This window comes from Ooceraea biroi, chromosome 11, assembly GCF_003672135.1.
Source record: "Ooceraea biroi isolate clonal line C1 chromosome 11, Obir_v5.4, whole genome shotgun sequence".
Classification (NCBI taxonomy): domain Eukaryota; kingdom Metazoa; phylum Arthropoda; class Insecta; order Hymenoptera; family Formicidae; genus Ooceraea; species Ooceraea biroi.
The window spans coordinates 9,355,344-9,382,873 of NC_039516.1; the positions used below are offsets into that span (position 1 = coordinate 9,355,344).

Genomic DNA, 27,530 nt, shown 5'->3' on the forward strand with positions numbered 1-27,530 from the left:
AATGAAGAAATACAGACGATTGATTTCAAGAGAAAAAAAAACAAAAAATAGGTAATTCGTTCATTGACGTCGAGAACCATTTGACTATTATACAGTAAATTTATTAACAATAAATATATAAAATAACATAAATATTTCAGAATGTCTGACATATTTTGGTCTTATTTTTACACTTGTATATATATAAGCGCTTCTCATCTTGGAAATGCTAGAAATCCCGTTTCTCAAATCGTTATAAATTACATTAATAGCAATATAAAAATTCAGCTTTAGAAAATTTCGCGAGAATACTCTCATCAATTATTGTTCATTGTCCAAAAATTTTACTCTTGGCAGTTGCCAGATTAAGGAGTGGCGTGTCATTTGTACCAAATTATACATCTTTCAACAAAAAAAAAACAAAAAACAAAAGAAAAGCAAGTCTTCAGTCATCGATTAAGAGCTGTTTTTCCTCAAATATAACTTCCTGCTAACTTCTGTTATGGGTATGTCAAACACAGGTGGTATCCCACCAGGGATGGTCTCGGTCTTCTGCAGGGCATGCTTATCCGTAACGGTTCTCATGTCGTCGGTATTCGGAGTTATCAGCATATTGACAGCCGGGTAAATGAGAAATGCGAACGTGGCGAGAGCAGTCAACGCCCATATGGGGATCGCGACTGCCCAATATTTCGAGGGCCAATACGACAGTCCCAGATGATCGTGCAGCACCTCGTCCGGCACGATTGCCCATATCACGTACAATAAAAAAAGCATGTTCGAGCCTATGTACATGGCGTAACCGTAAACGGCTCGGGGAGCGTAAGGCGCAGGGGTGTGCTCCATAACGTTTATCGCATATTTACAACATTAGTAAAATATAATCGAAAAATGTGCGTCAGTTTCAGTGATGATTGTACGTCGGTTCAGGCGGACCAAACTGACGAATGGTCTCGATGACTAGCTGCAAGCTATTGAAGAACGACGTAAGTCCTACGCGCACTTTCCGTGCCTCGTTACCGCTAAATGACCTGCAAGCAAAATAAAAGTATTAATATATCAGCGACATGCGCGACACCGTTGTCATCATTATCTACTCACACTTCTAATAGGTTATTGTTTAATGCGAGTTTCTTGGTGACTCCGCCTCTCGACGGCTCCTTATCAACTCGCAGTACTTGGTATGCGACCTCTGCTTCCCTAGAGCTCGGAAAAGGCACGGACAGATCTCTGTGCATCGTTAAGGTTCATAATTTGCAGGCTGACAATTGTACGAGACACGTAGAAATTTTATCGTTAAAAAGGAATGGCTTATTAGCAAAAGGATACACCTTGAGGTTGCTCATGACAGCATTCTCCGAGGTCATTCTATGATAACACTAATTGGTCAAATCGAAATTTCTGCCGCTAGTATCGCGTTATCTTGCAACTGTATCTGTAATTATAAGATAAAAATTCTCTTCATTATATTCGAACTTATTTACAATAAAAAAATTAATATAAAGTAACTCGATTTAGTATAATCTAAACTGACTCAAGATTAACCTAAAAATAATTTAACGAGATCTTATGCGATACGGTCGCCACTCTTGTCCAAATAATAAGAAGACCGTTTACAATAATTGTAAAATAATTAATGAAATAAAAAATATTCGCAATTACTTTCACAGTATCAATTGTTACAGATCGATTTGCGTACGTGGAAACGCGCATAGCATAGGCGTTGCTGACGTTGCTGCTGGTGCATTCGTCTTTTTTGTTATGGCGTAATAAACATTCCATTTCGCGTTAAAAAAAAGAAAGGGAAAGCGGGCTTGCATTTACCGTATTTTATATCGTCCGGCCTAGGAAGTGCCCTAAGTGAATAATACTCATAAAGTTTATCTTATCTGTTCACCTATGTAGTCTAAACTGTCGCCTTTTGTTCTTTGTAGGTTATGACTCACAGCCATTATTTACTATCACAGTCGTCACCATCGCCAGCTCGCCTGGCTGCATCCTACGGTCTGCGGTCCTTCGTTCATCGACGACAGTGAGCGGAGAAACGTTCAGTATTATGTGGAGTGTCGCGACCGTGATATCAACGAGATGCTGCGCACTTAGAAGACGCAACTCGCCCGAAAACCGCAGAAAGATGGTTTTACGTGCTCTGCTCGTTTAGTGAATTTATTTAATCGAGATTTTAATTATTGATATTATTTTGGATATTTCATACTGGATGTCCAAGCGAAGCGGGATAGATACATTTTCCAAGCCCAATCTTCTGGATGTATAATATTTGTATATATGCACTCGTTGCGACCAAAGAGTACAATGTAGAACAGTGCTTTGTTATTTAACAATCAGAGATTTAACGTACACGTTATCGCGTATTCGTGAGAAAGAATTATACACAAAGAGAAGTATTAAATATGAATGGGCCAGCGAGAGATTTGCCATGGGGCGTTCGATGTCTGAAATACATGTCCAATGGCTGCTGCGAAAATCGTCGTATCAATTGGATGCTGTGGCACCAAAGTGGAGTGCTGGCACTCACTTACCTAGCATATACTTGTTACCACTTGACACGAAAACCGATATCCGTGGTGAAGAATGTTCTGAGCCAAAACTGCAGCAATTTGCAGCCACCTCCAGATATCTTAGTGAATGACAGCAATCGGGATACTTGGTGCGATTGGGCTCCATTTGGTAAGAACAAACTATTGTGTCGGTGAAGTTCGCCTCGAATTTTACTTTATTGCACTCGTAGGCAAATTATTCGTCAATCAAGTAATTTTCTATGATTAGACATTAATTGCTGTCACATATGTTACATGTGTGTATGAATCAAACCAAATTTTTTGACTGACCCAGTACAAGTATCGTAGAGATACAATAGAAATGCCATAAAAAATAAGAAATTAAATTATCAAATTAAGAATTCAAGATTGTTATTAATTACTTCCTATATCCATATATGCATAATCTATTTGTTATCTTTGTAGACACACAGGATGCACCAGCATTACTTGGCATGCTGGATTCGGCGTTCCTGTTCGCCTACGCTATAGCTATGTTCCTCAGGTAATGCCTTTGCAATGAGTTTACTCCTTGCCACAGTATACAAGTACATTTCTGAAAAATATCTTTTATATATATATATATATATCTGTGCAGCGGATTTATAGCAGAGAGGGTAAACTTGCGATACTTCCTCTCTCTCGGTATGCTGTTATCTGGCATATCGTGCTACCTCTTTGGAATCGCCAAGCCGTACAACATCCATAGTCTATGGTTTTTCATTCTCGTACAGGTAAGCGTTGAGCTGACGCGAGATCCGGCACGTGCATATTTTTTATACATTTTTATATATTTGACATATCGTTTTTTTCCCATAGGCGATGGGTGGTATCTTCCAGACTTCCGGCTGGCCGGGCGTAGTGACAGTCCTCGGAAATTGGTTCGGCAAGGGCAAGCGCGGCCTGATCTTCGGCATCTGGAATTCCCACACGTCCCTCGGGAATATACTGGGCAGCTTAATCGCAGCTGCATACGTCGAAACCGACTGGGGCCTGAGCTTCATGGTGCCCGGCGCGATAATGGGACTGATAGGATTCATGATCTTCCTGTTCCTCGTCCCGTGTCCTACCGAGCTGGGATACAGCTCACCGGCCGCTGCCGGCTATCGGAAGATTGACGTAACGAATAGCTCGGACGATGACTTGGCCGATGTAGGTTATCATTCTCAGAGTGTTGTTGAGGATGTAAGTTGCTTGTAACAACCATTCGTATTTGCACCTTTTGTTCAGTGACTAGGAGCGCACATAGATGCTGTCCCTTGAGATTATCAGCAAAAAGTAGAATTGTACTGCAACGCTAGTTCTAGTCAACTGACGCCATGATAGCACGTTGATGATTCAACTAAACGCACGTTTTGGTTTGAATTATAAGCACTTTGTCTTTCAGTTTTTCTTCTAGATTAATGTTTAACACGATGTTCGCACCTACCCGGATGAATTGTCCTTCTAATTGTTTTTAGTAGAATTATAGTTTGCACTTCCGTAATAAGTAAACTGTCTGCTGTAGCGTGTCATCTATCGCTGCGTCTACCGTGAACAACTTGCTGCCGACGTAAGTGCATGCCACTCTCCTCTATATATAGTAGCTAACACTGTACTCGATTGTTCTCGCACTAACACAAACGATATGTTATTTTATATATATATATAAAATTTTATATATATATATATATATATACAGGGTGTTTCCTCTAACTGTAGCACTTAGAATATCTCTGCTTCCTTTGATGATATGAAAAAAGTCAAAGGACGAAAATTGTTCGATTCAAAGAGACTAGTACTCTGGTAAGAAAATTATTTTTTTTAATATGACCTTTCACAAGATATCAAGGTCATGAACATTTTTTTAAATGAGATGGTATATTTTCCTTAAGGAAATGATGTAGCTTGTAAAAAAACAAATTCAACCATACAGAATATGTTGACCTTCAAATGACTTTGAACCACAAAAATCACGTTTAGGAAAAGAAACTCTATTTATTGTATGTATAACTACAAAGATATACCTTTTTTACAGATGTTCGAAATGATCACCGTTTACTTCGATACACTTTCGAATTCGATGAATAAACGATTGTTTTACGTTTTTGAGAGATTCCGGAGTAATTGCGGTGCACGCACGCTGAATTCTTTCTCGCATATCTTCAGGTGTTGTCGGAATATCGCGATAAACTTCATTTGCATATTCTGTATGGTTGAATTTGTTTTTTTACAAGCTACATCATTTCCTTAAGGAAAATATACCATCTCATTTAAAAAAATGTTCATGACCTTGATATCTTGTGAAAGGTCACATTAAAAAAAATAATTTTCTTACCAGAAGAGTACTAGTCTCTTTGAATCGAACAATTTTCGTCCTTTGACTTTTTTCATATCATCAAAGGAAGCAGAGATATTCTAAGTGCTACAGTTAGAGGAAACACCCTGTATATAACAACGCGAGATTGCAACAGGCGATGATGCATGTATACTATGTCGCGCATATTTCGCTCGACTCGTAAGCTGCGGAAAAGCATGCATTAAGCGCAGCGATGTGTTTGTAACATTCATCATGTTCTCTGTCTCATCACGCATCGCGGATGACAATTGCAGCGTTAATAACGAATAAATTCTCATGTTCGAAAGGGTTTGGAGAGCGGACAGTCCGAGACCAGTCCGATGCTCTCGCGACACCGGCGCAGCCAGTCCGAGAACAGCGCGATCGGGTTCGTAGGAGCGATGAAGATACCAGGCGTCATCGAGTACTCCTTGTCTCTCTTCTTCGCGAAGCTCGTCAGCTATACATTCCTCTACTGGTTACCATTGTACATCGCGGCATCGAGTCAGTATCTAGCTCAAGCTTACTCTCCGATCGGCAGTGTAGTCTAACTTGAATTGAATTCTCCCGTAGCTACGTACGGCGCGACCATGAGCGCCGATCTCTCGACTCTGTTCGACGTCGGCGGCATCGTAGGCGCCATAGTGGCCGGGGTTCTCTCCGATTACAGCGGCATGAGCGCGTTGACGTGCGCCGGGATGCTTCAGCTCGCAATTCCTTCAGTAAACAATTTCCAATCAAATTAAAAGCCATTGACATAGGAATACATGGACGGAGCCTATGCTACGAACTTAGGCAAGGGGTTCTGAGATTTGCGGTAAGGAGAGGCTGCTGGCAAATCGGGCGAGTTCGGCTGTTCTCGACGTCGCCCGAATGATACTCGATAAGGTTTTGTAAAGTTGTGATACTGAAATTACATGTACGATGAGTTATTGTGTTGTGTCGGAATGTAGCAATCGCATTAATGCAAAAAGGAAAAATTGGCAACAACTTATGAAAGAAAATGATCCGAAAATTTCTTTTCATCTGTAAGTAAAATACATACAATTGTAGGTTATACACAATGCCGGTAAAACGTTTCAGATATTATTATGTGTTTATTATTATATTCATATGAATAATTGTTCGATAACAGTTTTTCATTTATAGTTATTATAATTCATATATTTAATAATAATATATACGATTTGACTATATATATATATTTATTATTAAATATATGAATTAATAAAAACTATAAATGAAAAACTGTTATCGAACAATTGTTCATATGAATATAATAATAAACAAGCCAACATTCTTTCTTAACACTGCCAGTAGATAATTTCAGTAAACGAGTACGATTAATATTCGACACAACTGGCTATAATTCTCTTTATTAGAACGACGTTTCGACCATACGGGATGTGGTCCTCTTCAGTAGGTGACAATGTACATCTAAATTACGTTAAAAATATAATAATTAAATAAGATTGTCTTTCGGTGCCACCATTACTCGGTCTAGGTGTATAATCAAGCCAAAATTCTTTCTTAACACAATAACAATAAATTTAAATAATAATAAACACATAACAATATCTGAAACGTTTTGCCGACATTGTGTATAACCTACAATTGTATGTATTTAACTTACAGATGAAAAGAAATTTTCGGATCATTATTTTCTTTCATACGTTATTGCCAATTTTTCCTTTTTGCATTAATGCGATTGCTACATTCCGACACAACACAATAACTCGTACATATATATATATATATATATCACTGGCGAAACTGACATACCCAACAGCCGAAGTTACACGAAGTGCCAGTGCTCTCCCCTTACCGCTGATCTCAGCTTCCCCTCGTAAAAGGCTCCGTCCATATATTCCTATGTCAATGTTAAAAGCAACCTTAGTCCTCGAATTCTGGCACTACAATTGCAAAATAAGTCGAAGGCCGCGATTGATCACTCGTACTGCTCGTTTCAGTTATTCCTGTACGACTACGTCGGCAACACCAGCCTAGGTGTCAACATAGTATTACTACTGGTAGCGGGAGTATTGGTGAACGGTCCCTACGCACTGATAACGACCGCCGTGTCGGCCGAGCTGGGCACTCACCCGAGTTTAGGCGACAACTCGAAGGCTCTGGCCACAGTGACTGCCATTATTGACGGAACCGGCAGCATCGGTGCGGCGGTCGGCCCGCTGTTGGCGGGCCTGGTCTCCCGGTGGGCTGGATGGCACAATGTCTTTTACATGCTCATGTTCGCGGATCTGATGGCCTTATTGGTGAGCTACTACCACCAAAGCCTGCGAGAATGATATTTTTATGGACGACGTACAAGGATCGTGTCTCATTGTTTCAGTTTCTATCGAGACTGGTCTACAGAGAGGTAAGAGCGTGTGTACGAAGACGAAGAGTCCTGGAAGTCTGAGCTCCGAGATCAAGTTTATTAGGCGCTGCATGGAGACATGTGTATATGTATATATACGCACGTGCATTCTGCACTAGTTAATTCCGATATTTATAATTTATCTCGTGCTTTTTTTAAAAGCGTAGAATATTGTGCAGAATTCAGAATCGAGATTATGATTTGTGCATAATATTTAAATGTATCGAAATAAATGGTATATTTTTTACAGTACATTATGCAATTGCATATATATGTGTGCACGTTATGTAAACAATTTCGAACAGAGATTAGTTTGAATACTTTTTGAGATCATTTTGTAATATTATTTATGTATACCTATTTACATCTTTATACGTGTATTACGTGTACATAACGGTTTTGTTGACCACACATTAAATAGAAAATGTAAGCTGCTATTATATTACAAGTTACATAATTCATGATTCTTTTATAACAAATTATTAATTATACATAAATATAAAGGCTTAATATTAAAATTATCATGGAATACCAGTGGGAATGATGTAGCTAATAGCATCAGCAAATTCACCCCATGCAGCTCTGTACGTTTGAAAGATAATTATCCAAGTTATTAAGGCAGCTGTCCAAGCGATTGCTCCTATAGCGGAAAATATTACATCTGAAAGACACAGGAATGCAGATTGTAATGAAAAGAGAGTACACAGCTCGCTCGCTCACACGATATGCATCACACATTAACGTGCACAGAAAACACACATTCCAAAATTAATTACTACCAACATCTCTTAATCTGTTTTTGTTCCTCGTAAGGTGGCACGACAAAGGCTTCTTTCAAGAACCAAATTGCATTCACAGCCCATAGGAATGGCAGTAGTGCAAAGCCAGCTGCAATAAATAACATAATAATCAGTAACGGATTATGCATAACAATAATTTATTCTTTTGTCTACACTATATTTTGCACGTAAAATATGTGGTCCAAACTTTTGGAGAGAAAATCGAACAAAGAATATAACAACGAACTGAAAGTGAAAAGTGTAGCCAAGAACGCTCCAAGAGAAATGAAAAAAGGTGAATTAAGTGACGGACGTACCACGGAAATACCACTTGCAAAGATATAATTTTTTCTCGTTCGATATTTTGGATAGATCCATCGTGATGACAGTTCTAACCTGCTACACGGCTGTCATTCGCGCTGTCAAAAATCGCTGTATCTCGCTCTCGATTTCGCCCGATTGAACGACACGAAACGCCGTCGCGGCGAACGCCTACCGTGAACGGTGAATCGCGGTAATTCCTAAATGCCGCCCGCAAACGGCACATTCGTGGAAAATAAGAAAAAATCGTGAACAACAATCGGGCATTCGAGCACCCATCAAAGATGGCGCGGCGGCCGTGTGACGCGCACGCTGGCGCTAGGGGGTGTCACGTGGTGTGGGCCTGTGGGTCACGTGGCCACGGACGCTCGACTCCCCGCTGAATCTCGTGTTCTCGTGTGGGCAAAAGCCAGCCATTTTGGTCTGTAACATGGCGTCGCCGCCGGAGATTAATATGGCGTCCTCGGACATAATAACCGAAGTGGAGATTCAACCGGATATCCAGGAGGTCGAGATAGAGACGATACCAGTAGAGATACCGTGCGAGACCGTGGAGACGACGATCGAGGGCGAGGACGGGCAGCCGATGATAGCGCTGCAGCCGCTGCCGGAGCCAGGCCGCGAGGAAATCATACTGCAAACGCAAGAGGAGATCGTCGGCGCGGACCCGCTCAGCGTGTACGACCAGATCCCGGTGCCGGAGAACGACATTTATGTCGAGTCCAGCCCCGGGCCGTCGCGCAAAGCCGCTAAGAAGGCGCGCAAGAGCGGCGGCACGCGCTTCCGCGCGTCCGACCACGCGATTTTCGGCGAGATGGCCACCGAGACCAAGGCTAGGAAGTGGGAACAGAAGCAGGTGCAGATCAAGACGCTCGAGGGCGAGTTCTCGGTAACGATGTGGGCGTCCGGCACAGACGATGGTGAGTCTCCGGTACGACCGTTCGCGCGCACGGGGCATTTCCCCGATCACGATCTGCCAGGTCGGCCTGAACCTCCAGGCTCTCTCCCCTCGTCATACGCTCTCGACCGTCATATCCACGGGTACGGGCGGGTACGCACTTCCGGTACGATGCTCAGATCGATACTGCGTAGAGACGCGCGCGCGATCGCCAGCGAGCATGGCGATCGAGATCGGCGATCGCGCCTCGCCGTCCGCGCGTCGCCCGGCTTGACAGGCCGCGTTGTTTGTTTTGATCGTGAGAACGCCATTACGCTGCCACGGGGGCAGCCATATTTTGAAAATGGCCTCTTTTACGCGGCCAACTGCCCGCCCGCTCGAGCAATGGCGGTCCGTGGCGGACCCCAGCGGCCGACGCCACCGGACGCACCGGGTAGCATCGCGTTTCCTCCTTTCCGCCGACGTTCTCGTTCAACGTCGCCGATAATGTGTTGCAATTTTGAATGTCTTGTATTTAAAGAGCAATCGCGTTTGGAAACGGAGGAAAGAAATGCCATTAACGTTGCTAGCCGAGGTCCACGGCCGCGAGAGAAGTCCAAGCGAGGAGCTTCGACTTCTGACGTCACGAGGGATCCATGCTGCCTCGCGAGCGTATGTACCGGGTGTACCAGATTAAGGCACGTGGACAATGCTTACTATAAAGTTCATTGCGTTAAGCGACACTGTGAAAGAATAGATAGAATGTCAAGTTTCCGATGGATTTCGGTATCATCGTCGTCGAGAATGGCGAAAGGATTTTAAATTTATACTTTGTTTTTACGCATTGTCTTACGTTATCCTTATCCTTATCCTTACTTAATATACATATATATTTATATAGTTAATTATATAATTATATACCATTGTTGAAACATAACTAGCTCTTGTTCGAGACCGTTCTCCGTTTGTTGGTTGTTAAAGGTAGTGTCCTATTAGCGCCTGACCCGGATGTGGATGTTCCAGATGAGGGCTCGAATCCGGAGCCAGATCCTGACTACACGGAATACATGACGGGGAAAACAAACACCAAATTCAACTCGAACAGTTCCGTATCGGATGGCATGCCCGGCTTAGATCTTTCCGATCCGAAACAGCTGGCGGAATTCGCGCGACCCGGCCATAAGCTGAAGGTACGCAAACCGCCGGTGATGGACGGCGTGGAGCGTACGATCGCGTGCCCGCACAAGGGCTGCACCAAGATGTTCCGGGACAACAGCGCGATGCGCAAGCATCTGCACACGCATGGGCCACGCGTGCATGTGTGCGCGGAGTGCGGCAAGGCTTTCGTTGAAAGCTCCAAGCTCAAGCGGCACCAACTGGTACACACCGGCGAGAAACCGTTTCAGTGCACGTTCGAGGGTTGCGGCAAAAGGTTTAGTCTCGACTTCAATCTACGTACCCACGTGAGAATTCACACCGGTGATCGGCCTTACGTGTGCCCGTTCGACGGATGCAGCAAAAAGTTCGCGCAGTCTACGAACCTGAAGTCGCACATCCTGACGCACGCGAAGGCAAAGTAAGCATCTCGCTGATTCCCGTCGACTTGAATCGCACCGCTCGCGGTCGATGCAGGAAACGGAAATTGAAATTTAATTAAATTTCTATCTCGCACGTGTCGTTCCAGGTCACGAAACGCCATTGGGAGACAAGTACAACAAATCCAACTTCAACAGCCTCAGTTTGTCCAAGTTGAAGTTGCAGATGTAGACAATCAACAGTTCATTGTCTACGCCGATTAGCCCCCCTAAACATGGATCTCGTATATCCCGGCTAACTGAACCCTATTACTGAAGTATCGTAATCATTAATTATTAATCTTAAACAGTGTAAATATTTTCACGGCGCGTACAAGCGACAATGTCAACAAAGTGGCACAGTGGCGGTTATTAGTTGTCTTAAGAGAATTAATTAACCGAGAGAAAAAAAAAACACGTTATAATTGAGAATGATACCTCTGTGCTTAGATACGAATTAATCGACGAGTAAGCTGGAGCACTATTATTATCACGAGGAAAAAATGCAAGCGGGCAAATAAAGTTAAGTTACATTAATTAATTAAAAAAAAGTAAAAAAAAAGGAAATATAGTGTACCTTCCGAGTAACGCAACTAGAGTGTGTCGAGCACTGCTCAAGGAACAAGTCAAGTGGAGTGCGCTCGCACAGCACACGCATATACATACATATATATATAACACAAATATATATACACACACACACATACACACGTACTCACGGACACACACTCGACTGTACATATACATAAGTACAATTAAAATAATGTATACAGTATATTTTGGAGAAAATTCAGATGAGAATAAACCACGAAGATGCATCTTTTTCCGTCGGACTTATACTGTACCATCTTATATAGTAATACTTACGACTTTTACACTTGTATAATGCTGAGACTTGTTATTGATAGTTATTAAAAATGAAAGAAGAGAAAAAAAATTTTACGCGTGTGTAATGTGTACTGCGGTAGTCCATGCATCCATGGGTCAGACGCGTACTAACTTTTATCACGGCACTGTTTTCCTGACATCGCTGATGGGGAAACTCACAATACGGGAGGTGGTAGTGTGACGAACGTATACGGACTGACAGAGGAAGGAGCGGACAAAGTATGGGAAAGAAATCGTACGGAAGAAAGTTATATCGAGTCGGCGCGAGTCGCACGCGTGATTTTTTGCGAGAATATTGTGATGTATGCACGCGCCATCAGTCTAACGATAACTTCGACGGTACTTGACACTTACGCGTGACAAGCAATAGCTGTGAATAAATTTAATATCGATTAGCATAGCGATTGTTGCGTGTACCTCTCATCACATCATTGACCATGATTGTTCGCATAATAATTCCGTATATTATAATTTATGCGCGCGCCGCGACGCGCGTATACTTATGACCGAATATATGTATCGTCTCGTATATACTAACTCCTATCTCATCGCTAGATGGATTTTAAATAATTTATTTAAATCTTGTAAAAAAAGTATATATATTCTTTCATAAAAAAAGGGTTTTTACTTTGCAGCTGCGTGATTCTTAACTCGTCTGCTAATATTCTCTTGACTCGATGATTGTTTTATAAGCATGAAAAATGATTTTTCAAATTAATTTGCTTTTATACATATACATATATATATATGAGAGTTTCAAACTCCAAGTTTTAGTCAATAAACTTTAATTTCTATTTATTTCCGCCCGTTTTGGAATATATTTTTCCTGGGAAAAAGAATGTTATTGCCATCTACTCTCACGAAGAAGATCTTGTAACGATGTGCGCGATTATAACGATGCTCCTCGTCGAAAATCATCACTCGAAATATATAACTTTCGGAGTGCATATTATAGATTTTTACATTTATAAACATATAACTCCGTGCGTAATTTTTCATGATATATTTAAGTTCGATAGTTTATATGAAAAAATACAGCAGAATGAAATATATGTATGTTTCTATACTTATATATTTTATATTTGTTCCGTTTATCATGATACAAATTAAATAACTGGCTTTTCTTAATTATCTCGGGGGATTGCCCGAGTCGCTGAAAGAAGAAATTCGGTACTCGATTGGATCTCTTATTCCGTTAATCTTATTCCGTACGACGTCAATTTAATAATATGAAAATTGCTCCTCACCCGATATATCGTTCTACGCGATAATTTCATTATTCGCGCGACTTCAGACGCCCGGCTATGCACAATTCACTAGTCTAGCGATCATCCTTCAAGGGTTATTCTCGCGTAGAAAACACTTTAGTATGACTTATAACTGATTGAAAAATACTGATTCCACAATTACGATCGCAGTACATAATAAATATATATTACGAAGATGAGTATTCTATCATAGACAAAAAGACAATGTTTAATAGTCTCTCCGTTCAATCGAGCCATCGGAATGCTCGCATTCATATCGAATGGAATTGCTTACAATTAATACCTTCCGGACCGTCCGTCTCTACCCTTGTCGTCCCTCTTCCGGCGGTCCTTGGACCTCGATCGTCTGTCACGCGATCGGGATCTACGCTTGCGGTCTCGGCCGCGCGATCGCGAGCGCGATATCGACCTTCCCCTACCGCCCTTCTTGCGACTGTACAAATAGCGGCGCAGCTCGCGCGAGATCGGCTTCAGGTGCATGAAGTTGCAGAATCCAGACCGCGTGCATTCTCTGAAAGAAAAACAAGTATCGGGATAAGGGGACGTTGAATTTTTGATTGTCGCGCAATATCATGAACGGTTCACGCTACCCCATTTCGTATTGACGGCAGCAGGCTTCCCTGAAATCCGTCACTGGCGAGAGCTCGGCGTAAACGGGTCTGCCACCGAACCAACGATTGTTCAGGTCGTTCACGGCTCTCTCGGCATCCTCCTCCCTGCGAAACTTTATGTAAACGTTGCCCACTAAGTGATCGCCAAGATTGTCGCACACGTTCATCTCCTCGATCTCTCCGTACTTGTCTTCACACTCAACGAAGACATCCTCGAAGAAATTGTCATAGTGCTCCTGCATCTCTTCATCCGATACATTCGCGACCACTAAAGCAGTAGATAAACATCATAATTTTCTTATTTAAAAGAAGAAAGCTTTAAACGTTGTTAAAACAACTTGAGCATAAACCAACAATCGCGAATTGAGTGATAATAGCAGAGTTATGTGCAATTAACTTACAATGCGAGCCGTCTGCACTCTTTGCGGAATTCTGGGGATTCACGTAGAGATTTTGTAGCAGGCATGTCTGAAAATCAGAATTAATTTACTTAGAAGGCTGAAACATTTCTATACTTCTCTTTTTGTCGTAGAGACAAAATGAACTGGAGAATAAGGAGAGTCTAACCAGCTAAGCTACCATCGCTACAAGTTACATATAATTAAAATAAAATTAGATACGTTAATTAATTAATAATAATCCACGTACCTGACTGAATGTAGGTTTATTGTGAATACGTGAACAGCGGTCACCGTGGCGGCATGCGCCAATTTTGAAATAGAAGGAGCAGTTTACCCTAATAACACAAAAATAGGTTAGAATGATACTCTTCTTTTTTTCTTCTTACGTATTAAACCAACTTAGCAAATTAGTTTTCTTACTTGTCCTTTTCAGTGCCGAAGATCGATGCTAAATATTCTGCCATGATGTACACCCTACGCTCGAAAATCGTAATTATTTCGAAGTTACTGCAAGACCACTCGAAGCGATCGAGAAATACACGCACCGTACGCCGGCCGACATTTTATTCAAACTTGATAAATCTCTATCGTTGAAACAATGCTACCAACTCGGTAAATTCGATAGAACCCATATCGACTGGTGGCGGCTCGTAGCGGGGTTTTCTGGAACTAATATTGTGATATAAATTCATGGAGAATTATCCTGCGAAAAATACGAAAATTTATTACAGCAGTTCTCGTTGCGCTTTGAATGCAATATAATACAAATAACTATACAAATTTGTAACTTTGAATGGTTAAAAAATTGTATCTCGATAAAGACTCTTTATAAATGAAATATAAATAAATTAAATATTATATTAGGAATATCATTAGAGAGAACGTTAAAATACAGTTGTATAATTTTATTAGAAACGAGCTTTGTGCACAAATTACAAATTCTTCATCATGATATAAAGTAACAACAGTACGCGAGACATCGCTTCCCTGTTTCTTTAAATGCAACAAATTATAATTTCTTATTACAAGTTCTCCTCGCTGTGATTATCCTTTTAGTCCCTAGTTCCAATATCGCAGAAGAAAATGTTTGATTCCAAAGTACTCTTTCAGGAATTAAATAACTATTTTGTTTAACATTATATAAATACACGCAATTGAAGTATCCGTGAAGGAGTTACAAAATTAAGTTGTAGCAAGATTTAAATTACTTTCAGAATAATTTTTGCGTCCTGGAATCGACGATTTGACGAGTCTTTTCTTCTCTTATACATAGAATCGTAATACAGATGAAAATACCTGCATTCAGTTTTTCACGATTATACAATGAGAATGGTATTTTTGCGATACATTAATATCTCGTATAATACAATGATTATTGATTCACCTAATGAGTATCATGTCAACGGTAATGCGATAATGCTTACTAGTAATATGTATTACACAGTTCCAATCATTTCAGACTTTCCAGTTCAGTTATACTATATATCGCATTCGCGATACGAGAAGCGAAGAAAAATAAATTAAAAAAGAAGTATACGAATAAGATTTTTGTGGAAAAATACTTTGAATGTATTAATGTGTAAAACATGCTGCATCTTCTGTATTTTAGTTACATACTCAAAAATTTCATGTTACATTTTCTCAAAGCACACACCATACAATACTGACAAATAAAAAGTACTTCAAGATCACTTGAGCAAAATAATATTTACATATAATACAACGAAATAATATCTCCGCGAAAAGAAGATTCTTTTTCTCTGTGAGAGAACAAAATCCTTTCGTTCTTGTTATCGAATTCTTCTTGTTGTTAATCTCTTTAAACATATTTGGATCGCTACGCTGCAAAATGATATCCAGAATCGGTTTTTTCCCCGGAGGTACACGTAACTTCACTTATTCCAGATGCATTATCCTCTCGTCACGTATCTCGATTCGCCTTCGAGTTAGTAAGCTAAGTACTCTGGAAATACTTGTTGCGTCCGCATTATTAAATAAAAAGCAAGAAACTGGAAAAGAGTAAGCTTCGTGAAATAAAATGTACTCCATGTATCATGTTGCAGGATGCCGCGGGGCAAAAAAAGAATGTATTTTCACATAATCATCAGTTGGAGGTACGATGCGACTTATGACTAGTAAACTGGCTAAGATTGATATTGTTTGGGCGACTACTGTTTTGTTTTTTTTTTTTACTCGTTTCGTTCACATTTGTAAATTTGGGTAACACAGACTAGCTTCCCCGAATTAAATTGCTGTCGCAAATAAATAATTGTTTCATCATTGAACACGTTCATATACAGTGCAAATCGACGAGAAATAAATGTAAAATATACATAGAAATGTTTGGAAATGTTTTAGCTGAATTATGATTATTTACAATTAAAATATAAATTTAAATCTCATATTGTTTGCTTGTCTGTTTCAGTATATTAAGAATCACTCCTAAGAAACGGCGATGAACCAAGCTGTATAATATGTATTATTTTTCATTTGCATTTTCCTCTTTTCTATCTTCTCACGCAATTAGATAATACACATGTGATAAAAACTAACAAATCGATAATTGATGCTTTTGGTAACTGGACGCATTACCGCAAGTCCCAGAGTGTACGACGTAACTTTTCTCGCGGAATTAAAAAGAAATAATTTAAAGAGAGAGACGTGTTATTTTCTCTCAAGAACGAGAAAACGTTTTATCCTTAGAATACTATCTAAGGCGTATCTTACTTTCCGTATCGAGTTAATGGCGAAAAATCATTTCGAACACAGTGGGTTACATAATCGTATCTTAAAATTAAATATCGTCATTATTTATTATGTCGTATACATCGATATACGGCAAAATTTATATATATATATGTATATGTGTATATATATATATATATCTCGATGCTTTCGCAATTTTCTTTTTTATTTATACTTCTTTTAAACTTTTTTTTTATTTATAACGCGAAAATATGCACACTATATATACATATACGTTTATTCGCGCGATGCTCTTCTACCGCGTGACATTATTTTTATATTCACTTTTACTAATATTAACCCCTTGCTGCACGAGTCGTGGTGCGGAATCCGGACTGAACATGAAAATCACGAGTCAGACTCGTGGTAGAGATTACGGGCCAGACATAAACGAAAGTCAGTGCGGCCCGCGCGGTGCCAACTAAATCGTACGGCAAGGGGTTAATTAACTGATATTAATTATAATGAATAACGTATCACAAGTTTCTTAAAAGTGATTCCTTTTGCTACTTTTGCGGCATTTACCTGCCTTTCTTCCCCCTTCCCTCCCCTTATACAATTACTTTTACCTTAATTCGATTTTAATCAGTCGAAACAGTTTGCATCCTTTGTTTTTTTTTAATATAAAACGTTAAAACGTTTGCACAGATATATGTATACGCGTGCAATGAGAACTGACGAGATTAACGCAGCAAGACGATGCCTTACATCTCGCCCCGTGAGGAAATAAAATGAGAATGGTCGAGACAGATCGTTCACTCGTGATGCATGGACATTTGTACTTTCAGCCAAATTTTGATCTTTGCACCGAAACAAAATCTCGCGCTTTGCTATATTTGATTGATATTGGGTGGCCGCTGATTAGCTCCAGATATTGCACTCTGAAAGAAAAACAGAAAGTGAGCATAAACGTAACATATAAATTTATCGTCTGGCGTCATTCGCGATCATTCATAATCGTACTTCAAAATAATGACACAATCCCACTTTTAGCGTCTCTTGTTCCTTTGGCGTCGAGTGCTGCGATTCTTCTTGTGACTCTTTCTGCAAGTGCAAAGCGAGTTAGATCCTACGTTCCGATTGCACGTGCGCGATACGTCTCGATGGTAAAGCGGCATACCTGATCCTATTCGAAGGCGGAAGTGGGGCATGCTCGGCGATGGCGGGTAATACGGATATAAATCCATCAGTCGGACGTAGGATGCTGGCAGTGCGCGACGACAATCGCCAGATCAGATTTTGTCTGTGGGGCGTCTGCTCCTCGGCATTGTACTTGTTCAGCACGACGTCCACTGCTTCGCGAGTACAGTGGAAGCTTTTCTCTGAAATCTAAAGTGAGGGGCAAGCGTTATTTCAAGATATTAATTTCATCGATGAATAATACTGAAATATCACAGATCGAGAAAATCGATAAGCTCACGTTGCATTCTCTTCGAAGTTCCACGATGAACCGTGCGAGTCCGTTCTTCAGTATCTGATAGGCTGGCGTGGTAGCTATGCGGTGTGCGATGGCTGATCCATCAGTCAACACGTTTACATCTCCACTCGCGTCCAGCTGACGAAAAGCGTCGTCCAGGAAGATGCACAGCAGCACCAGAGCGATTTCCGATGGCTTGAAGCTCGAGCAATCGCCGTTGCAAGCCACCATTTCCAAACTGTGTTCCAACTTCGATTCCTGAAATAAGAGATGACGTTTACAAACGTATGTAATTTAAACTTAAACAACACGCAACAACAGACTGGATACAATTGTATTGCGCATGAAATGATGAAACAATGATTAAAAAATTATGAAAAAAATAATGTTTAATTTTGAGAATCGTGAGATTTTTCTCCGATCATTTGGTAAATGATTGTAAGACAGAAAACTGGCTTACCACGACGAGACTGGCATACAAATCACCGAGACGCAACTGTGCCGCCACCGCGTGGAACATATCGTTGAATAATCGCAGAAAAGTCAGCGCGGTGATGGGTTGAGTGCCGGACGCCCATTCCAATTTACCTTCTATTTTGTCTCTCATGCGTTTCAGATCGTCGGCAGTGCATCTGCACTGCGAGATAGAGATCAAGTGCTCGATGTCCATGGGCGTTTCCAGGGTGCGGGAGGCCATGTAAAACGCGCACACGCTGATGCAGGCCATGTGTCTCTGTCTTGCCTTAACCTTGGTCAAGAAACAGTCCATCAAATTGATCGCCATGAAGAACACGTCGGACCGCGAGTCGTACAGCACTTTCAGGCATCGTAACACAGAAGCAGATTTGTCCCGAACATTCATAGTGATTTCATCTTCCTGTAATCCAATCGTGGAATCCATTAAATTGTTTACATTATACATTATTTTTATATCATACGATGATGTAGCGCAAATTTTATCACGACAAGGCAATCTTATCACCGCATCAGATTTTTACTGCAACTATTATTGTTTATGTCGATTTTTTACCTGCGTTGCGGTGGATAATTCATGGAGATTTGGTTGAAATTTAACTTCCTGGATCAAGTTGATGATCAGATCCTCCTGCAGTTTCTCAAGCGGAATTGCATCCGGTACAGGCGAGCCCGATGTGTCCATTCCTGCGGTGTGTGACATCGCAACAGCTAACTACAACGATAATTCAAAGTGCAACGATAGTCTGGGGACGGCGTGTAGTGTGGCTGATGGGAAGAATCACACAACAAGAATGGCGCAGCTGGCTAGCCTTGTATCTGTGAACAGCGTGCAAACATCTCGGGATTAATTTCACGTGTCCACGACACGTCATCCAGCTATGCAAGTAAAAGGATTTCTTTTTGGAGTAATATTAATGTCAAATCCTGTTATCGTGTTCGAAAATTTCTCAAATATAGAAATATAGTTCTATGATTTGCAATCTTACTTTTCATGATGGGCTACAATTTATTTGTATATCTTTTGTCACAAAAGTGGAGTACTATCTATACCCAGGAAGTTGAAAGAATTTTTTAAATTATCATAAATAAATAATAATAATAATGAATACATATATTCTTAACATGTGAAAAGATTCTTTACATACATTGTTTAATTATTTCATTTTTCTAACGTTGCGAGTAATATCCGACTATTGGCGCAAGTCACACGCACGGCGATTTAATATTACGCGTATATCTCTGCTCACGCCCACATCACTGAAATAGCCCTGTCATGCGTGAACGGACTCTTACGATTATGCAAGATGCCTTTTTCTCTTTTAACACGATTGCTTGCAAACGTAAACAAAATGTTACGTGCCCCTTCGCGCGCACGACCCGATTGGAGCGAGTCCGAGCCGTTTCAAGGATGCGCCAGCTTAGTAAGGCAGGTTCCTTGATTTCTCTGTCTTGATCACCTCCAGACATAACAATGCAAGCGAGAGCGAGTTACAAGACAGGTATACATGTATGAAGGAGTGGATATGAAAAAGAACAAGAGAAAAGAGGGAAGTAAAGAAGATAATCTCGGCGTCACGGCCAAAAATAAAAATACGCTTTCTAAAACGCAAACGAAGGTTGCACTGCGCCATTTAATTCTGAGATTGCAATAAGGCCAAAACGTTGCGTTTCCATTACTTAAAAACATTTTACAATAAAATAGATTCAATATGCAGTTAAAATTTTAAATTTTACTTTATAAGTATGACAATCTCTAATTTTTAATGACATTTAATAATAAAAATTTAATAAAAATTTACGTTAGATGATAAAGTGCAATCTTAGTAAATGCAGCAAATATTATTCTTTGCACATTTAAAGAGCTGTGTCAGAAATATTGCAAATATTTCCAGTTTTATCATTGAAAGATTATAAACTCAAAAACAATATATACGAATATATTGAATTTATGCTAATCGTTGCAACCATTCGTTGGCATAATAAAAGATAATGCGACGTTAAAAATTATTGAGAGGCAGCCATCTCCAAATTAAGACAGAGCGACGTTAATCTGACGTCACAACGAAGATAAGCGCTTCCTCCAGCGAAGGAAAAATAATGCGTATTTTCGAAAGTGTTTGCGTCGTCAATTAAAACGCCGAACAACAGTGAGATAATTGTCTCTTGCGACGAATATTCTCGAGAGATAAAAACGTCTCGCGAGTAAGAATATTTTCACGAGAAGATTCCAGCGCCCTGATGCAACACATCGGGCTATCCTCTCGTGCAAGAACGCGTGCATGATTTATGCAGGCGTCATTACTTTCTGTAAAGATACATATCTCATATTGGTGCACACAATAAAAAAGGAGATATAATAAGATAGAAAAATAAGATGGAAGATTAAAGTACGATTAGAAATAAAATGTACATTCGTACATTATAAAATGCAATTATTGCAAAATATATTTTAAACATTTATATTCTATTTTTTGTCTTATTATTTATACATCTCCTAATAATGTCGTGCCTATGTCGACTAAAGAAAGCCGTGAGGAATGTGCTAGAAACATCTTGTTCCGAGCGAGCGTTATCGTGATCTGCGGATCTACCTATCTAGGAATTTGGTTTTCTCTCAGACACTCGACTGGAAAACTCTCGTACGCTTTTCACGCTACTCCAAGACGTTCCACGAGAAGAAACATGAATGCAAAAGGAGTGCAACTGCCATTAACACAAGCGAGGCTGCCAGAAAAGTTTCATCTTGCATTATCTGAAGGTTCATTAAACCACTGATTTGATCGTGCTAAGTTGCATCATCAATTTTTAGAAATATAGTGTGAATCATACTGAATCCTTGAAATAGTAAAATTTTTATAAGACAATAAGTAAGAGAGAGAGAGAGAGATGAAAAATATTATTAATAAAAAAAAATAAAAAGTTTATTATTTCGACAAAGTATAATATTTTGTATCAACGATCTAATTTTTATCACAATTTTCTGAGACAAGAAACGACAATTTAAATTTAAAACGTAAAACAGAACAGTGAGAGACCGAGATTAAGTATTTTTATTTATCATTGTTATTATAAAAAGTCAGATTCGCGTCAGCGGGGAAATGACGGCGTGTAAAACTAGCATTTTTACGATTCATTGGGAAGTGTGCAAATGCGTGGAACTACTTACGGAAAGACAGAGGGAATTGAAGAAAACAGTCGCGTTGCGTGCGACAGAAGTGCGTCAAGTATTCGAACAAAGGCGGCAGTGTTTGTACACGGCTGATGCAACAGAGGCAGAGCTGTCAAAACCTCGAGTGGCGCACGAACGTTTGTCGGTTGCACTTTCGCGCGCTGATTATCCGGGTTAAAAGTTGTGTAAAAAATAAACCGTTCGTGCGTATAAATAAAGTCCGTTTCTTGTAAGTAAAGATTCTAAGTCAGTCTCAAGAGTTACGATTTGATTACTCGATTTTTTCCCCTCCTCTCTCCTTTCCTCGTTCAAGTGTCTTCAGTCTCGATGATGCGTACGCACGTTCGCTAATTAGTGTCTAATGAGTTACACGTTTGGCGGGAAGACTGCTCTTATTGCGAAATAGGAATATACGGTTGCGTGCGCGGCACATGCGTGTTTAATTTAAGAACTTGTTTTTTTGAACTTGAATTTTCCGTGAAAATTGTCCGCACTTCTTTCTCTGTTGTATTTTGCGCAAACGCGAAGAGGAGAGCGCGCGAAAGCGAAACTCACCCCACCCGCGTTCAAACGTGAACTGACGAGCGGAGCAAGTCGCGAACGCGATATACGAGTAACGGTCGCGGCACCGGCGGGAATCGCCGAGCGCGCGCGGGACCGCCCGAAGCGCCGCGGACATGAAAGTCGCGTGTGAATCACGGATAAAAAATAAGTGAAGGGAGTGCAAAGGTTACTTTTGGGCAAGGGAATTAAAAGATACGTAAATACACGAATTAAAGGAAGGAGATAACGCATTTGATTGGCCAATCGTTGTTTCATTCCGAGTGAAGCGTGGCACATTTCAGCACGGCTGATTTAAACAGCCGAATTCGCGCGTGACGTATTGCACAAGAAAATGATGTGGCGCATTTGGCGTTCCCCTCTCGCGTGTCCATTACGTCTCTTAGACGTAATATACTCCTGTCAATTACACAGGCTGCAAAATTTCAAAAACTTTATGCGTTTTGGAATTGAAAGGCTATTTTCGACGTAATTTTGTCCGCTGAATACGAATCCGGCCTTACAATTTCTCTATCACGTCAGGTTTTCGAAATAATTAGGTTTAAATAGCCAAAAAATGCCGATTTTGACTATATTCAACCGATTATTGCTAACAAAGTAATTTTATTTCAAGAAATTCGCAAACGGCATCTTAATGTACAACTCTTCCCCTTCAAAATCATATACGATTTTTTATTTTACGATTACTTTTAACAGAGATATGCAAATTTAAAAAATATAACTTTAAGTACAATTTTCTTGGACATTTTACTGTCATTTTCTTTTAACTGAGGGACATACTGAAATTCTTATTATCCGCAAATTCAACGTAAAAACATTGGAAGTTTGATTTAAAAAATTACAGTAAAATTTCCTAGAAAATTTTCACCATGTGAACAATGATGTTTAGTTGGTATATGTATATAGTATTATAAAAATAGCTTCTAAAGAATCCTATCTTTGTGCTTTCATTTTTTTCTCACTGTGTACTATAAAGTACTATTGTCAATAAAGGTCATTTCTTACGTAATTTTGTCCACTGAATACGAATCCGGCCTTACAATTTCTCTATCACGTCAGGTTTTCGAAATAATTAGGTTTAAATAGCCAAAAAATGCCGATTTTGACTATATTCAATCGATTATTGCTAACAAAGTAATTTTATTTCAAGAAATTCGCAAACGGCATCTTAATGTACAACTCTTCCCCTTCAAAATCATATACGATTTTTTATTTTACGATTACTTTTAACAGAGATATGCAAATTTAAAAAATATAACTTTAAGTACAATTTTCTTGGACATTTTACTGTCATTTTCTTTTAACTGAGGGACATACTGAAATTCTTATTATCCGCAAATTCAACGTAAAAACATTGGAAGTTTGATTTAAAAAATTACAGTAAAATTTCCTAGAAAATTTTCACCATGTGAACAATGATGTTTAGTTGGTATATGTATATAGTATTATAAAAATAGCTTCTAAAGAATCCTATCTTTGTGCTTTCATTTTTTTCTCACTGTGTACTATAAAGTACTATTGTCAATAAAGGTCATTTCTTACGTAATTTTGTCCGCTGAATACGAATCCGACCTTACAATTTCTCTATCACGTCAGGTTTTCGAGATAATTAGGTTTAAATAGCCAAAAAATGCCGATTTTGACTATATTCAATCGATTATTGCTAAAAAGAATTTTATTTCAAAAATTCGCAAAGGATCTTAATGTACAACTCTTCCCCTTAAAACATATAGATTTTTTATTTTACGATTATTTTACGAGATATGAATTTATATATTAAGTCAATTCTGACATTTATGTCATTCTTTTCTGAGCATATATTATTATGAAATTAACTAAAAATGAAGTTTATTTAAAATTCGTAATTTTAGAATTTTCATTTGAAATATTTTTTTTAGTAATATATTTAAATAGTCAAATCCTATTTTGGCTTTATTTTTTTCTCACTGACTATAAGAATTGTAAGGCATTCGTATTCGCGAAAAATACTAATCTTATCACGTCATCGAGATAATTATTTAAATAGCAAAAAATGCCGATTTGACTATATTCAATCGATTATTGCTAACAAAGTAATTTTATTTCAAGAAATTCGCAAACGGCATCTTAATGTACAACTCTTCCCCTTCAAAATCATATACGATTTTTTATTTTACGATTACTTTTAACAGAGATATGCAAATTTAAAAAATATAACTTTAAGTACAATTTTCTTGGACATTTTACTGTCATTTTCTTTTAACTGAGGGACATACTGAAATTCTTATTATCCGCAAATTCAACGTAAAAACATTGGAAGTTTGATTTAAAAAATTACAGTAAAATTTCCTAGAAAATTTTCACCATGTGAACAATGATGTTTAGTTGGTATATGTATATAGTATTATAAAAATAGCTTCTAAAGAATCCTATCTTTGTGCTTTCATTTTTTTCTCACTGTGTACTATAAAGTACTATTGTCAATAAAGGTCATTTCTTACGTAATTTTGTCCGCTGAATACGAATCCGACCTTAGAATTTCTCTATCACGTCAGGTTTTCGAGATAATTAGGTTTAAATAGCCAAAAAATGCCGATTTTGACTATATTCAATCGATTATTGCTAATAAAGGAATTTTATTTCAAAAAATTCGCAAAAGGTATCTTAATGTACAACTCTTCCCCTTTAAAAACATATAAGATTTTTTATTTTACGATTATTTTTGACGGAGATACTGAAGTTTATTGATATTGAAGTCTATGAGACTCATAGACATTATATGTGACAGTCTATTTCTGTAGCATATATTATTATGAAAAATTAAAACCAATAAAATGAAAGAAAATATACTATTTATATATTTTCTTTCATTTTATTGGTTTTAATTTTTCATTTTTTGAAATAAAATTCCTTTATTAGCAATAATCGATTGAATATAGTCACAATCGGCATTTTTTGGCTATTTAAACCTAATTATCTCGAAAACCTGACGTGATAGAGAAATTGTAAGGCCGGATTCGTATTCAGCGGACAAAATTACGTAAGAAATGACCTTTGTAATCCAAAACGCAAAATCATGCAGACCTGTTATTTTTTTTTTTTTTTTAATCTTTATAGTCCAAACGGTTCACACTCGCACGACAAGATTCGAGTTTACTTCCGCCATTAAAATTTGATAGTTACTTCTGGAACAGTTGGCAAGTTACCCACGAGCTCGCGCACGACGCGATTACGACATTCATTATTTGTTTTCCTAAAGTTCTTTATTATTACTCGAAGTTTCATTTCTTCGATGCAAACGTGTTACCATTGTATTGCGACAAAAAATAAATATCGAACGGATGAGTCGAAAAATAAACAGAAAATCTTTCGCTTGTAGGAATAAAATTCTTTTTCACTTTAAATTATTTAGGCGTGCATTATGGCTGCGATACATCTCTGGTTGCAAAACTCACTTAACGCAAAGGCTGATAATAGAAAACGGAATAGCAATACGTACGTTAAACTGTCTCCATTTTGAACACGCCATGACTAGTAATTGCTTAGCCGTGGATATAAAATTCAGAGATAATGAACTCCATTAATTATATTGAATTATGGCAATCAACTTATCGTTTAGGAGCAGTGCAATTATTTAAGCGTGCAATGTTTTTCTTCATGAATTTAAGATCTCTTTATTCCCTCGAGATAAACTAGATGGATCATTCAAGAAATGCGTGATAGCCTATGTGATCTATGATTCAACAACAACAGGACTAGCGTTACGTCATCGTAGTGTGCACCGTGCGAGTTCAACGTACCCGCGTACACCAACGTAAATGTTTATCGATCTTCGCATGTTGCACGTGTAAAGTGCATCTAAAGTTCACCTATTGTTGTGCAGCTCCGTTTGCAAATTGCCACTCGTCGCTGTTACGTGCTCATGATATGACGAGTTGCAACACCTTCGAATTATGATAATTACTTCGAGTCGAGATTAGACCAAGGTTATCGTCGCTTTGTTAAAATAAATGATAAATATATTTATTGTTGCGTTATTTGGTATTTTAGGTAGACAATGTTTCGTCGATATCGGGGATTGGCTTTCCGTCATGCGAATATGATAGAATAAACATCACCCTATCATATGAATTTACGAGAGAACGAAGGAATAAACATACGATCGACTGCAGCTGAAACAACTCGATTTGACTCAAGGGCAACATGAAGGCGCTTAAGGGGATCCTGGAGTCGTCTGTATTACCGGCGGAATTGGTCGATCTTACTGTACTAATTACTCTTTAATGATTGTATAGAATGAAAAATCCTTCTCCACGATTAAAGTATACAAAGAAATATACCGAGCGAAACTCGACTTTATGTTAAAAACGACCAAAAAAATTTACAGTTTTATTATCGGCTTATTGTGACGTCACCTCGTACATTAATGTTCTTAATATAAATGTTTTGCAGTTTGTGTGGCCAAAATTCGATAATCGCAAGGACGGAACAAAATGAAAGAATATGGGGAAGCTTTTAGAAATGAGTTTAGAAGCCTAGTGTAAAAGTAATTAGTGCAGAAAGATTCGTGATCATTTCGTGCCTACGTATGCCCGTGAAATCGTGGCTGAATAAAAAATTGTGATTTTTTTCCGTTCGGAAGGTTAAGTCCTGCTTTTCACATTACATTATTGCGTGTACTTTCATCGTGGAAAAGGATTTTTCGTTCTGTGAATTCAATAAAAAGAAAATACAGGAAAATCATCGATTCCGCCGGTAATTCAGACGCCGCGACGGAGTTCACTGGCCACTCCAGGATCCCCTTAATGCACTAAACGCACAATAAATAACGTAGTCGGCCGTTGCGGGAGAAAGAGGAGACCGATCGTGAAAAAGTTCCAAGCGCAGCGAGACCAACCTTCGACCAACAACATCGGATACTCGAGAAATCCTGGCGTAGACTTTGCAATTGTTTATCATTCTGATAAAGCGACGAAGAAAGAGCGCGGCGAGATGACGAAAACTCACCCGGATGCTTCCGAAACGCCTCCTCGTCAGCGGATCACCCAATCTCGGCCCGTGTCTTGTGGCTCGGTCCGGGAAGCTAAACACAAACTAAATCGGGGGCTACATGGGTCGACGGTTATAGCGAACAATGAGAAACAGCCGCCTCACCCTCCCCTACCGTTTATTGCGCCGCGATTCAGCTGATCGCAGCGCGTCAGCGCGCGCACGTCACGAGCGAAGCGTTCT

General features: G+C 39.2%; 7 protein-coding genes across 15 annotated transcripts; 2 read left to right on the top strand and 5 right to left on the bottom strand.

Moving 5' to 3' along the window:
* Positions 1 to 82: 82 nt before the first annotated feature.
* Positions 83 to 861, bottom strand: LOC105277304 (phosphatidylinositol N-acetylglucosaminyltransferase subunit P). Its single transcript, XM_011335568.3, has one exon. The coding sequence runs from the start codon at positions 823 to 825 to the stop codon at positions 436 to 438; it is 390 nt and encodes a 129-aa protein (XP_011333870.1). The 5' UTR covers positions 826 to 861; the 3' UTR covers positions 83 to 435.
* LOC105277310 (EKC/KEOPS complex subunit LAGE3) lies at positions 817 to 1,995 on the bottom strand. 4 transcript variants are annotated; one of them, XM_011335584.2, is made up of 4 exons: positions 1,877 to 1,995; positions 1,309 to 1,414; positions 1,081 to 1,209; positions 817 to 1,010 (listed from the first exon to the last, which is right to left on the bottom strand). In XM_011335584.2, exons 2-4 carry the CDS (start codon positions 1,344 to 1,346, stop codon positions 884 to 886), a joined length of 294 nt encoding a protein of 97 aa, XP_011333886.1. In that variant the 5' UTR covers positions 1,347 to 1,414; positions 1,877 to 1,995; the 3' UTR covers positions 817 to 883. The 4 variants fall into 4 exon arrangements, with proteins under 4 accessions (XP_011333886.1, XP_011333901.1, XP_011333891.1 ...); XM_011335599.2 differs by having other exon boundaries at positions 1,804 to 1,914; XM_011335589.2 differs by lacking the exon at positions 1,877 to 1,995 and adding an exon at positions 1,679 to 1,815.
* Positions 1,996 to 2,360: 365 nt separating this feature from the next.
* Positions 2,361 to 7,482, top strand: LOC105277328 (glucose-6-phosphate exchanger SLC37A2). Of its 4 annotated transcripts, none has more exons than XM_011335611.2 (9): positions 2,361 to 2,667; positions 2,964 to 3,042; positions 3,136 to 3,271; positions 3,357 to 3,722; positions 4,045 to 4,089; positions 5,163 to 5,358; positions 5,428 to 5,576; positions 6,825 to 7,127; positions 7,205 to 7,482. In XM_011335611.2, the coding sequence occupies exons 1-9, from the start codon at positions 2,391 to 2,393 to the stop codon at positions 7,271 to 7,273; spliced, it is 1,620 nt and encodes a 539-aa protein (XP_011333913.1). In that variant the 5' UTR covers positions 2,361 to 2,390; the 3' UTR covers positions 7,274 to 7,482. The 4 variants fall into 4 exon arrangements, with proteins under 4 accessions (XP_011333913.1, XP_011333921.1, XP_011333929.1 ...); XM_011335619.2 differs by having other exon boundaries at positions 3,357 to 3,689; XM_011335627.2 differs by lacking the exon at positions 4,045 to 4,089.
* A 60-nt stretch (positions 7,483 to 7,542) lies between these two features.
* On the bottom strand, positions 7,543 to 8,470 carry LOC105277353 (gamma-secretase subunit pen-2). The gene is made up of 3 exons (XM_011335644.3): positions 8,328 to 8,470; positions 8,015 to 8,119; positions 7,543 to 7,892 (listed from the first exon to the last, which is right to left on the bottom strand). The coding sequence occupies exons 1-3, from the start codon at positions 8,386 to 8,388 to the stop codon at positions 7,753 to 7,755; spliced, it is 306 nt and encodes a 101-aa protein (XP_011333946.1). The 5' UTR covers positions 8,389 to 8,470; the 3' UTR covers positions 7,543 to 7,752.
* Positions 8,471 to 8,742: 272 nt separating this feature from the next.
* Positions 8,743 to 11,720, top strand: LOC105277366 (transcriptional repressor protein YY1). 2 transcript variants are annotated; one of them, XM_011335669.3, is made up of 3 exons: positions 8,743 to 9,251; positions 10,190 to 10,784; positions 10,893 to 11,720. In XM_011335669.3, the coding sequence occupies exons 1-3, from the start codon at positions 8,762 to 8,764 to the stop codon at positions 11,005 to 11,007; spliced, it is 1,200 nt and encodes a 399-aa protein (XP_011333971.1). In that variant the 5' UTR covers positions 8,743 to 8,761; the 3' UTR covers positions 11,008 to 11,720. The 2 variants fall into 2 exon arrangements, with proteins under 2 accessions (XP_011333971.1, XP_011333980.1); XM_011335678.3 differs by having other exon boundaries at positions 10,232 to 10,784.
* A 1,004-nt stretch (positions 11,721 to 12,724) lies between these two features.
* On the bottom strand, positions 12,725 to 14,540 carry LOC105277371 (splicing factor U2af 38 kDa subunit). The gene is made up of 5 exons (XM_011335694.3): positions 14,371 to 14,540; positions 14,198 to 14,285; positions 13,951 to 14,017; positions 13,529 to 13,817; positions 12,725 to 13,449 (listed from the first exon to the last, which is right to left on the bottom strand). Exons 1-5 carry the CDS (start codon positions 14,412 to 14,414, stop codon positions 13,215 to 13,217), a joined length of 723 nt encoding a protein of 240 aa, XP_011333996.1. The 5' UTR covers positions 14,415 to 14,540; the 3' UTR covers positions 12,725 to 13,214.
* A 300-nt stretch (positions 14,541 to 14,840) lies between these two features.
* On the bottom strand, positions 14,841 to 27,494 carry LOC105277244 (cyclin G). Of its 2 annotated transcripts, none has more exons than XM_011335481.2 (7): positions 27,306 to 27,494; positions 19,143 to 19,405; positions 18,573 to 18,989; positions 18,116 to 18,370; positions 17,816 to 18,024; positions 17,659 to 17,739; positions 14,841 to 17,576 (listed from the first exon to the last, which is right to left on the bottom strand). In XM_011335481.2, the coding sequence occupies exons 2-6, from the start codon at positions 19,287 to 19,289 to the stop codon at positions 17,685 to 17,687; spliced, it is 1,083 nt and encodes a 360-aa protein (XP_011333783.1). In that variant the 5' UTR covers positions 19,290 to 19,405; positions 27,306 to 27,494; the 3' UTR covers positions 14,841 to 17,576; positions 17,659 to 17,684. The 2 variants fall into 2 exon arrangements, with proteins under 2 accessions (XP_011333783.1, XP_011333791.1); XM_011335489.3 differs by lacking the exon at positions 27,306 to 27,494 and adding an exon at positions 21,756 to 22,270.
* Between the last annotated feature and the right edge of the window lie 36 nt (positions 27,495 to 27,530).

Coding starts and splice junctions, on each gene's coding strand:
- LOC105277310 (XM_011335584.2), bottom strand. CDS start 1,346: ATGACCTCGGAGAATGCTGTCATGAGCAACCTCAAGGT. Junction 1,210..1,308: donor GTCATGAGCAACCTCAAGGT/GTATCCTTTTGC, acceptor AACGATGCACAG/AGATCTGTCCGTGCCTTTTC. Junction 1,011..1,080: donor AACAATAACCTATTAGAAGT/GTGAGTAGATAA, acceptor TTTTGCTTGCAG/GTCATTTAGCGGTAACGAGG.
- LOC105277366 (XM_011335669.3), top strand. CDS start 8,762: ATGGCGTCGCCGCCGGAGATTAATATGGCGTCCTCGGACATAATAACC. Junction 9,252..10,189: donor GGCGTCCGGCACAGACGATG/GTGAGTCTCCGG, acceptor TGGTTGTTAAAG/GTAGTGTCCTATTAGCGCCT. Junction 10,785..10,892: donor CTGACGCACGCGAAGGCAAA/GTAAGCATCTCG, acceptor GTGTCGTTCCAG/GTCACGAAACGCCATTGGGA.
- LOC105277353 (XM_011335644.3), bottom strand. CDS start 8,388: ATGGATCTATCCAAAATATCGAACGAGAAAAAATTATATCTTTGCAAG. Junction 8,120..8,327: donor TTGCAAGTGGTATTTCCGTG/GTACGTCCGTCA, acceptor TATTTATTGCAG/CTGGCTTTGCACTACTGCCA. Junction 7,893..8,014: donor ACAAAAACAGATTAAGAGAT/GTTGGTAGTAAT, acceptor TGTGTCTTTCAG/ATGTAATATTTTCCGCTATA.
- LOC105277244 (XM_011335481.2), bottom strand. CDS start 19,289: ATGTCACACACCGCAGGAATGGACACATCGGGCTCGCCTGTACCGGAT. Junction 18,990..19,142: donor AATTATCCACCGCAACGCAG/GTAAAAAATCGA, acceptor ATTGGATTACAG/GAAGATGAAATCACTATGAA. Junction 18,371..18,572: donor TGTATGCCAGTCTCGTCGTG/GTAAGCCAGTTT, acceptor CTCTTATTTCAG/GAATCGAAGTTGGAACACAG.
- LOC105277371 (XM_011335694.3), bottom strand. CDS start 14,414: ATGGCAGAATATTTAGCATCGATCTTCGGCACTGAAAAGGACAA. Junction 14,018..14,197: donor ATAAACCTACATTCAGTCAG/GTACGTGGATTA, acceptor TCTGATTTTCAG/ACATGCCTGCTACAAAATCT. Junction 13,818..13,950: donor GAGTGCAGACGGCTCGCATT/GTAAGTTAATTG, acceptor CTACTGCTTTAG/TGGTCGCGAATGTATCGGAT.
- LOC105277328 (XM_011335611.2), top strand. CDS start 2,391: ATGAATGGGCCAGCGAGAGATTTGCCATGGGGCGTTCGATGTCTGAAA. Junction 4,090..5,162: donor GTGAACAACTTGCTGCCGAC/GTAAGTGCATGC, acceptor CATGTTCGAAAG/GGTTTGGAGAGCGGACAGTC. Junction 5,577..6,824: donor TTCAGCTCGCAATTCCTTCA/GTAAACAATTTC, acceptor TGCTCGTTTCAG/TTATTCCTGTACGACTACGT.
- LOC105277304 (XM_011335568.3), bottom strand. CDS start 825: ATGGAGCACACCCCTGCGCCTTACGCTCCCCGAGCCGTTTACGGTTAC.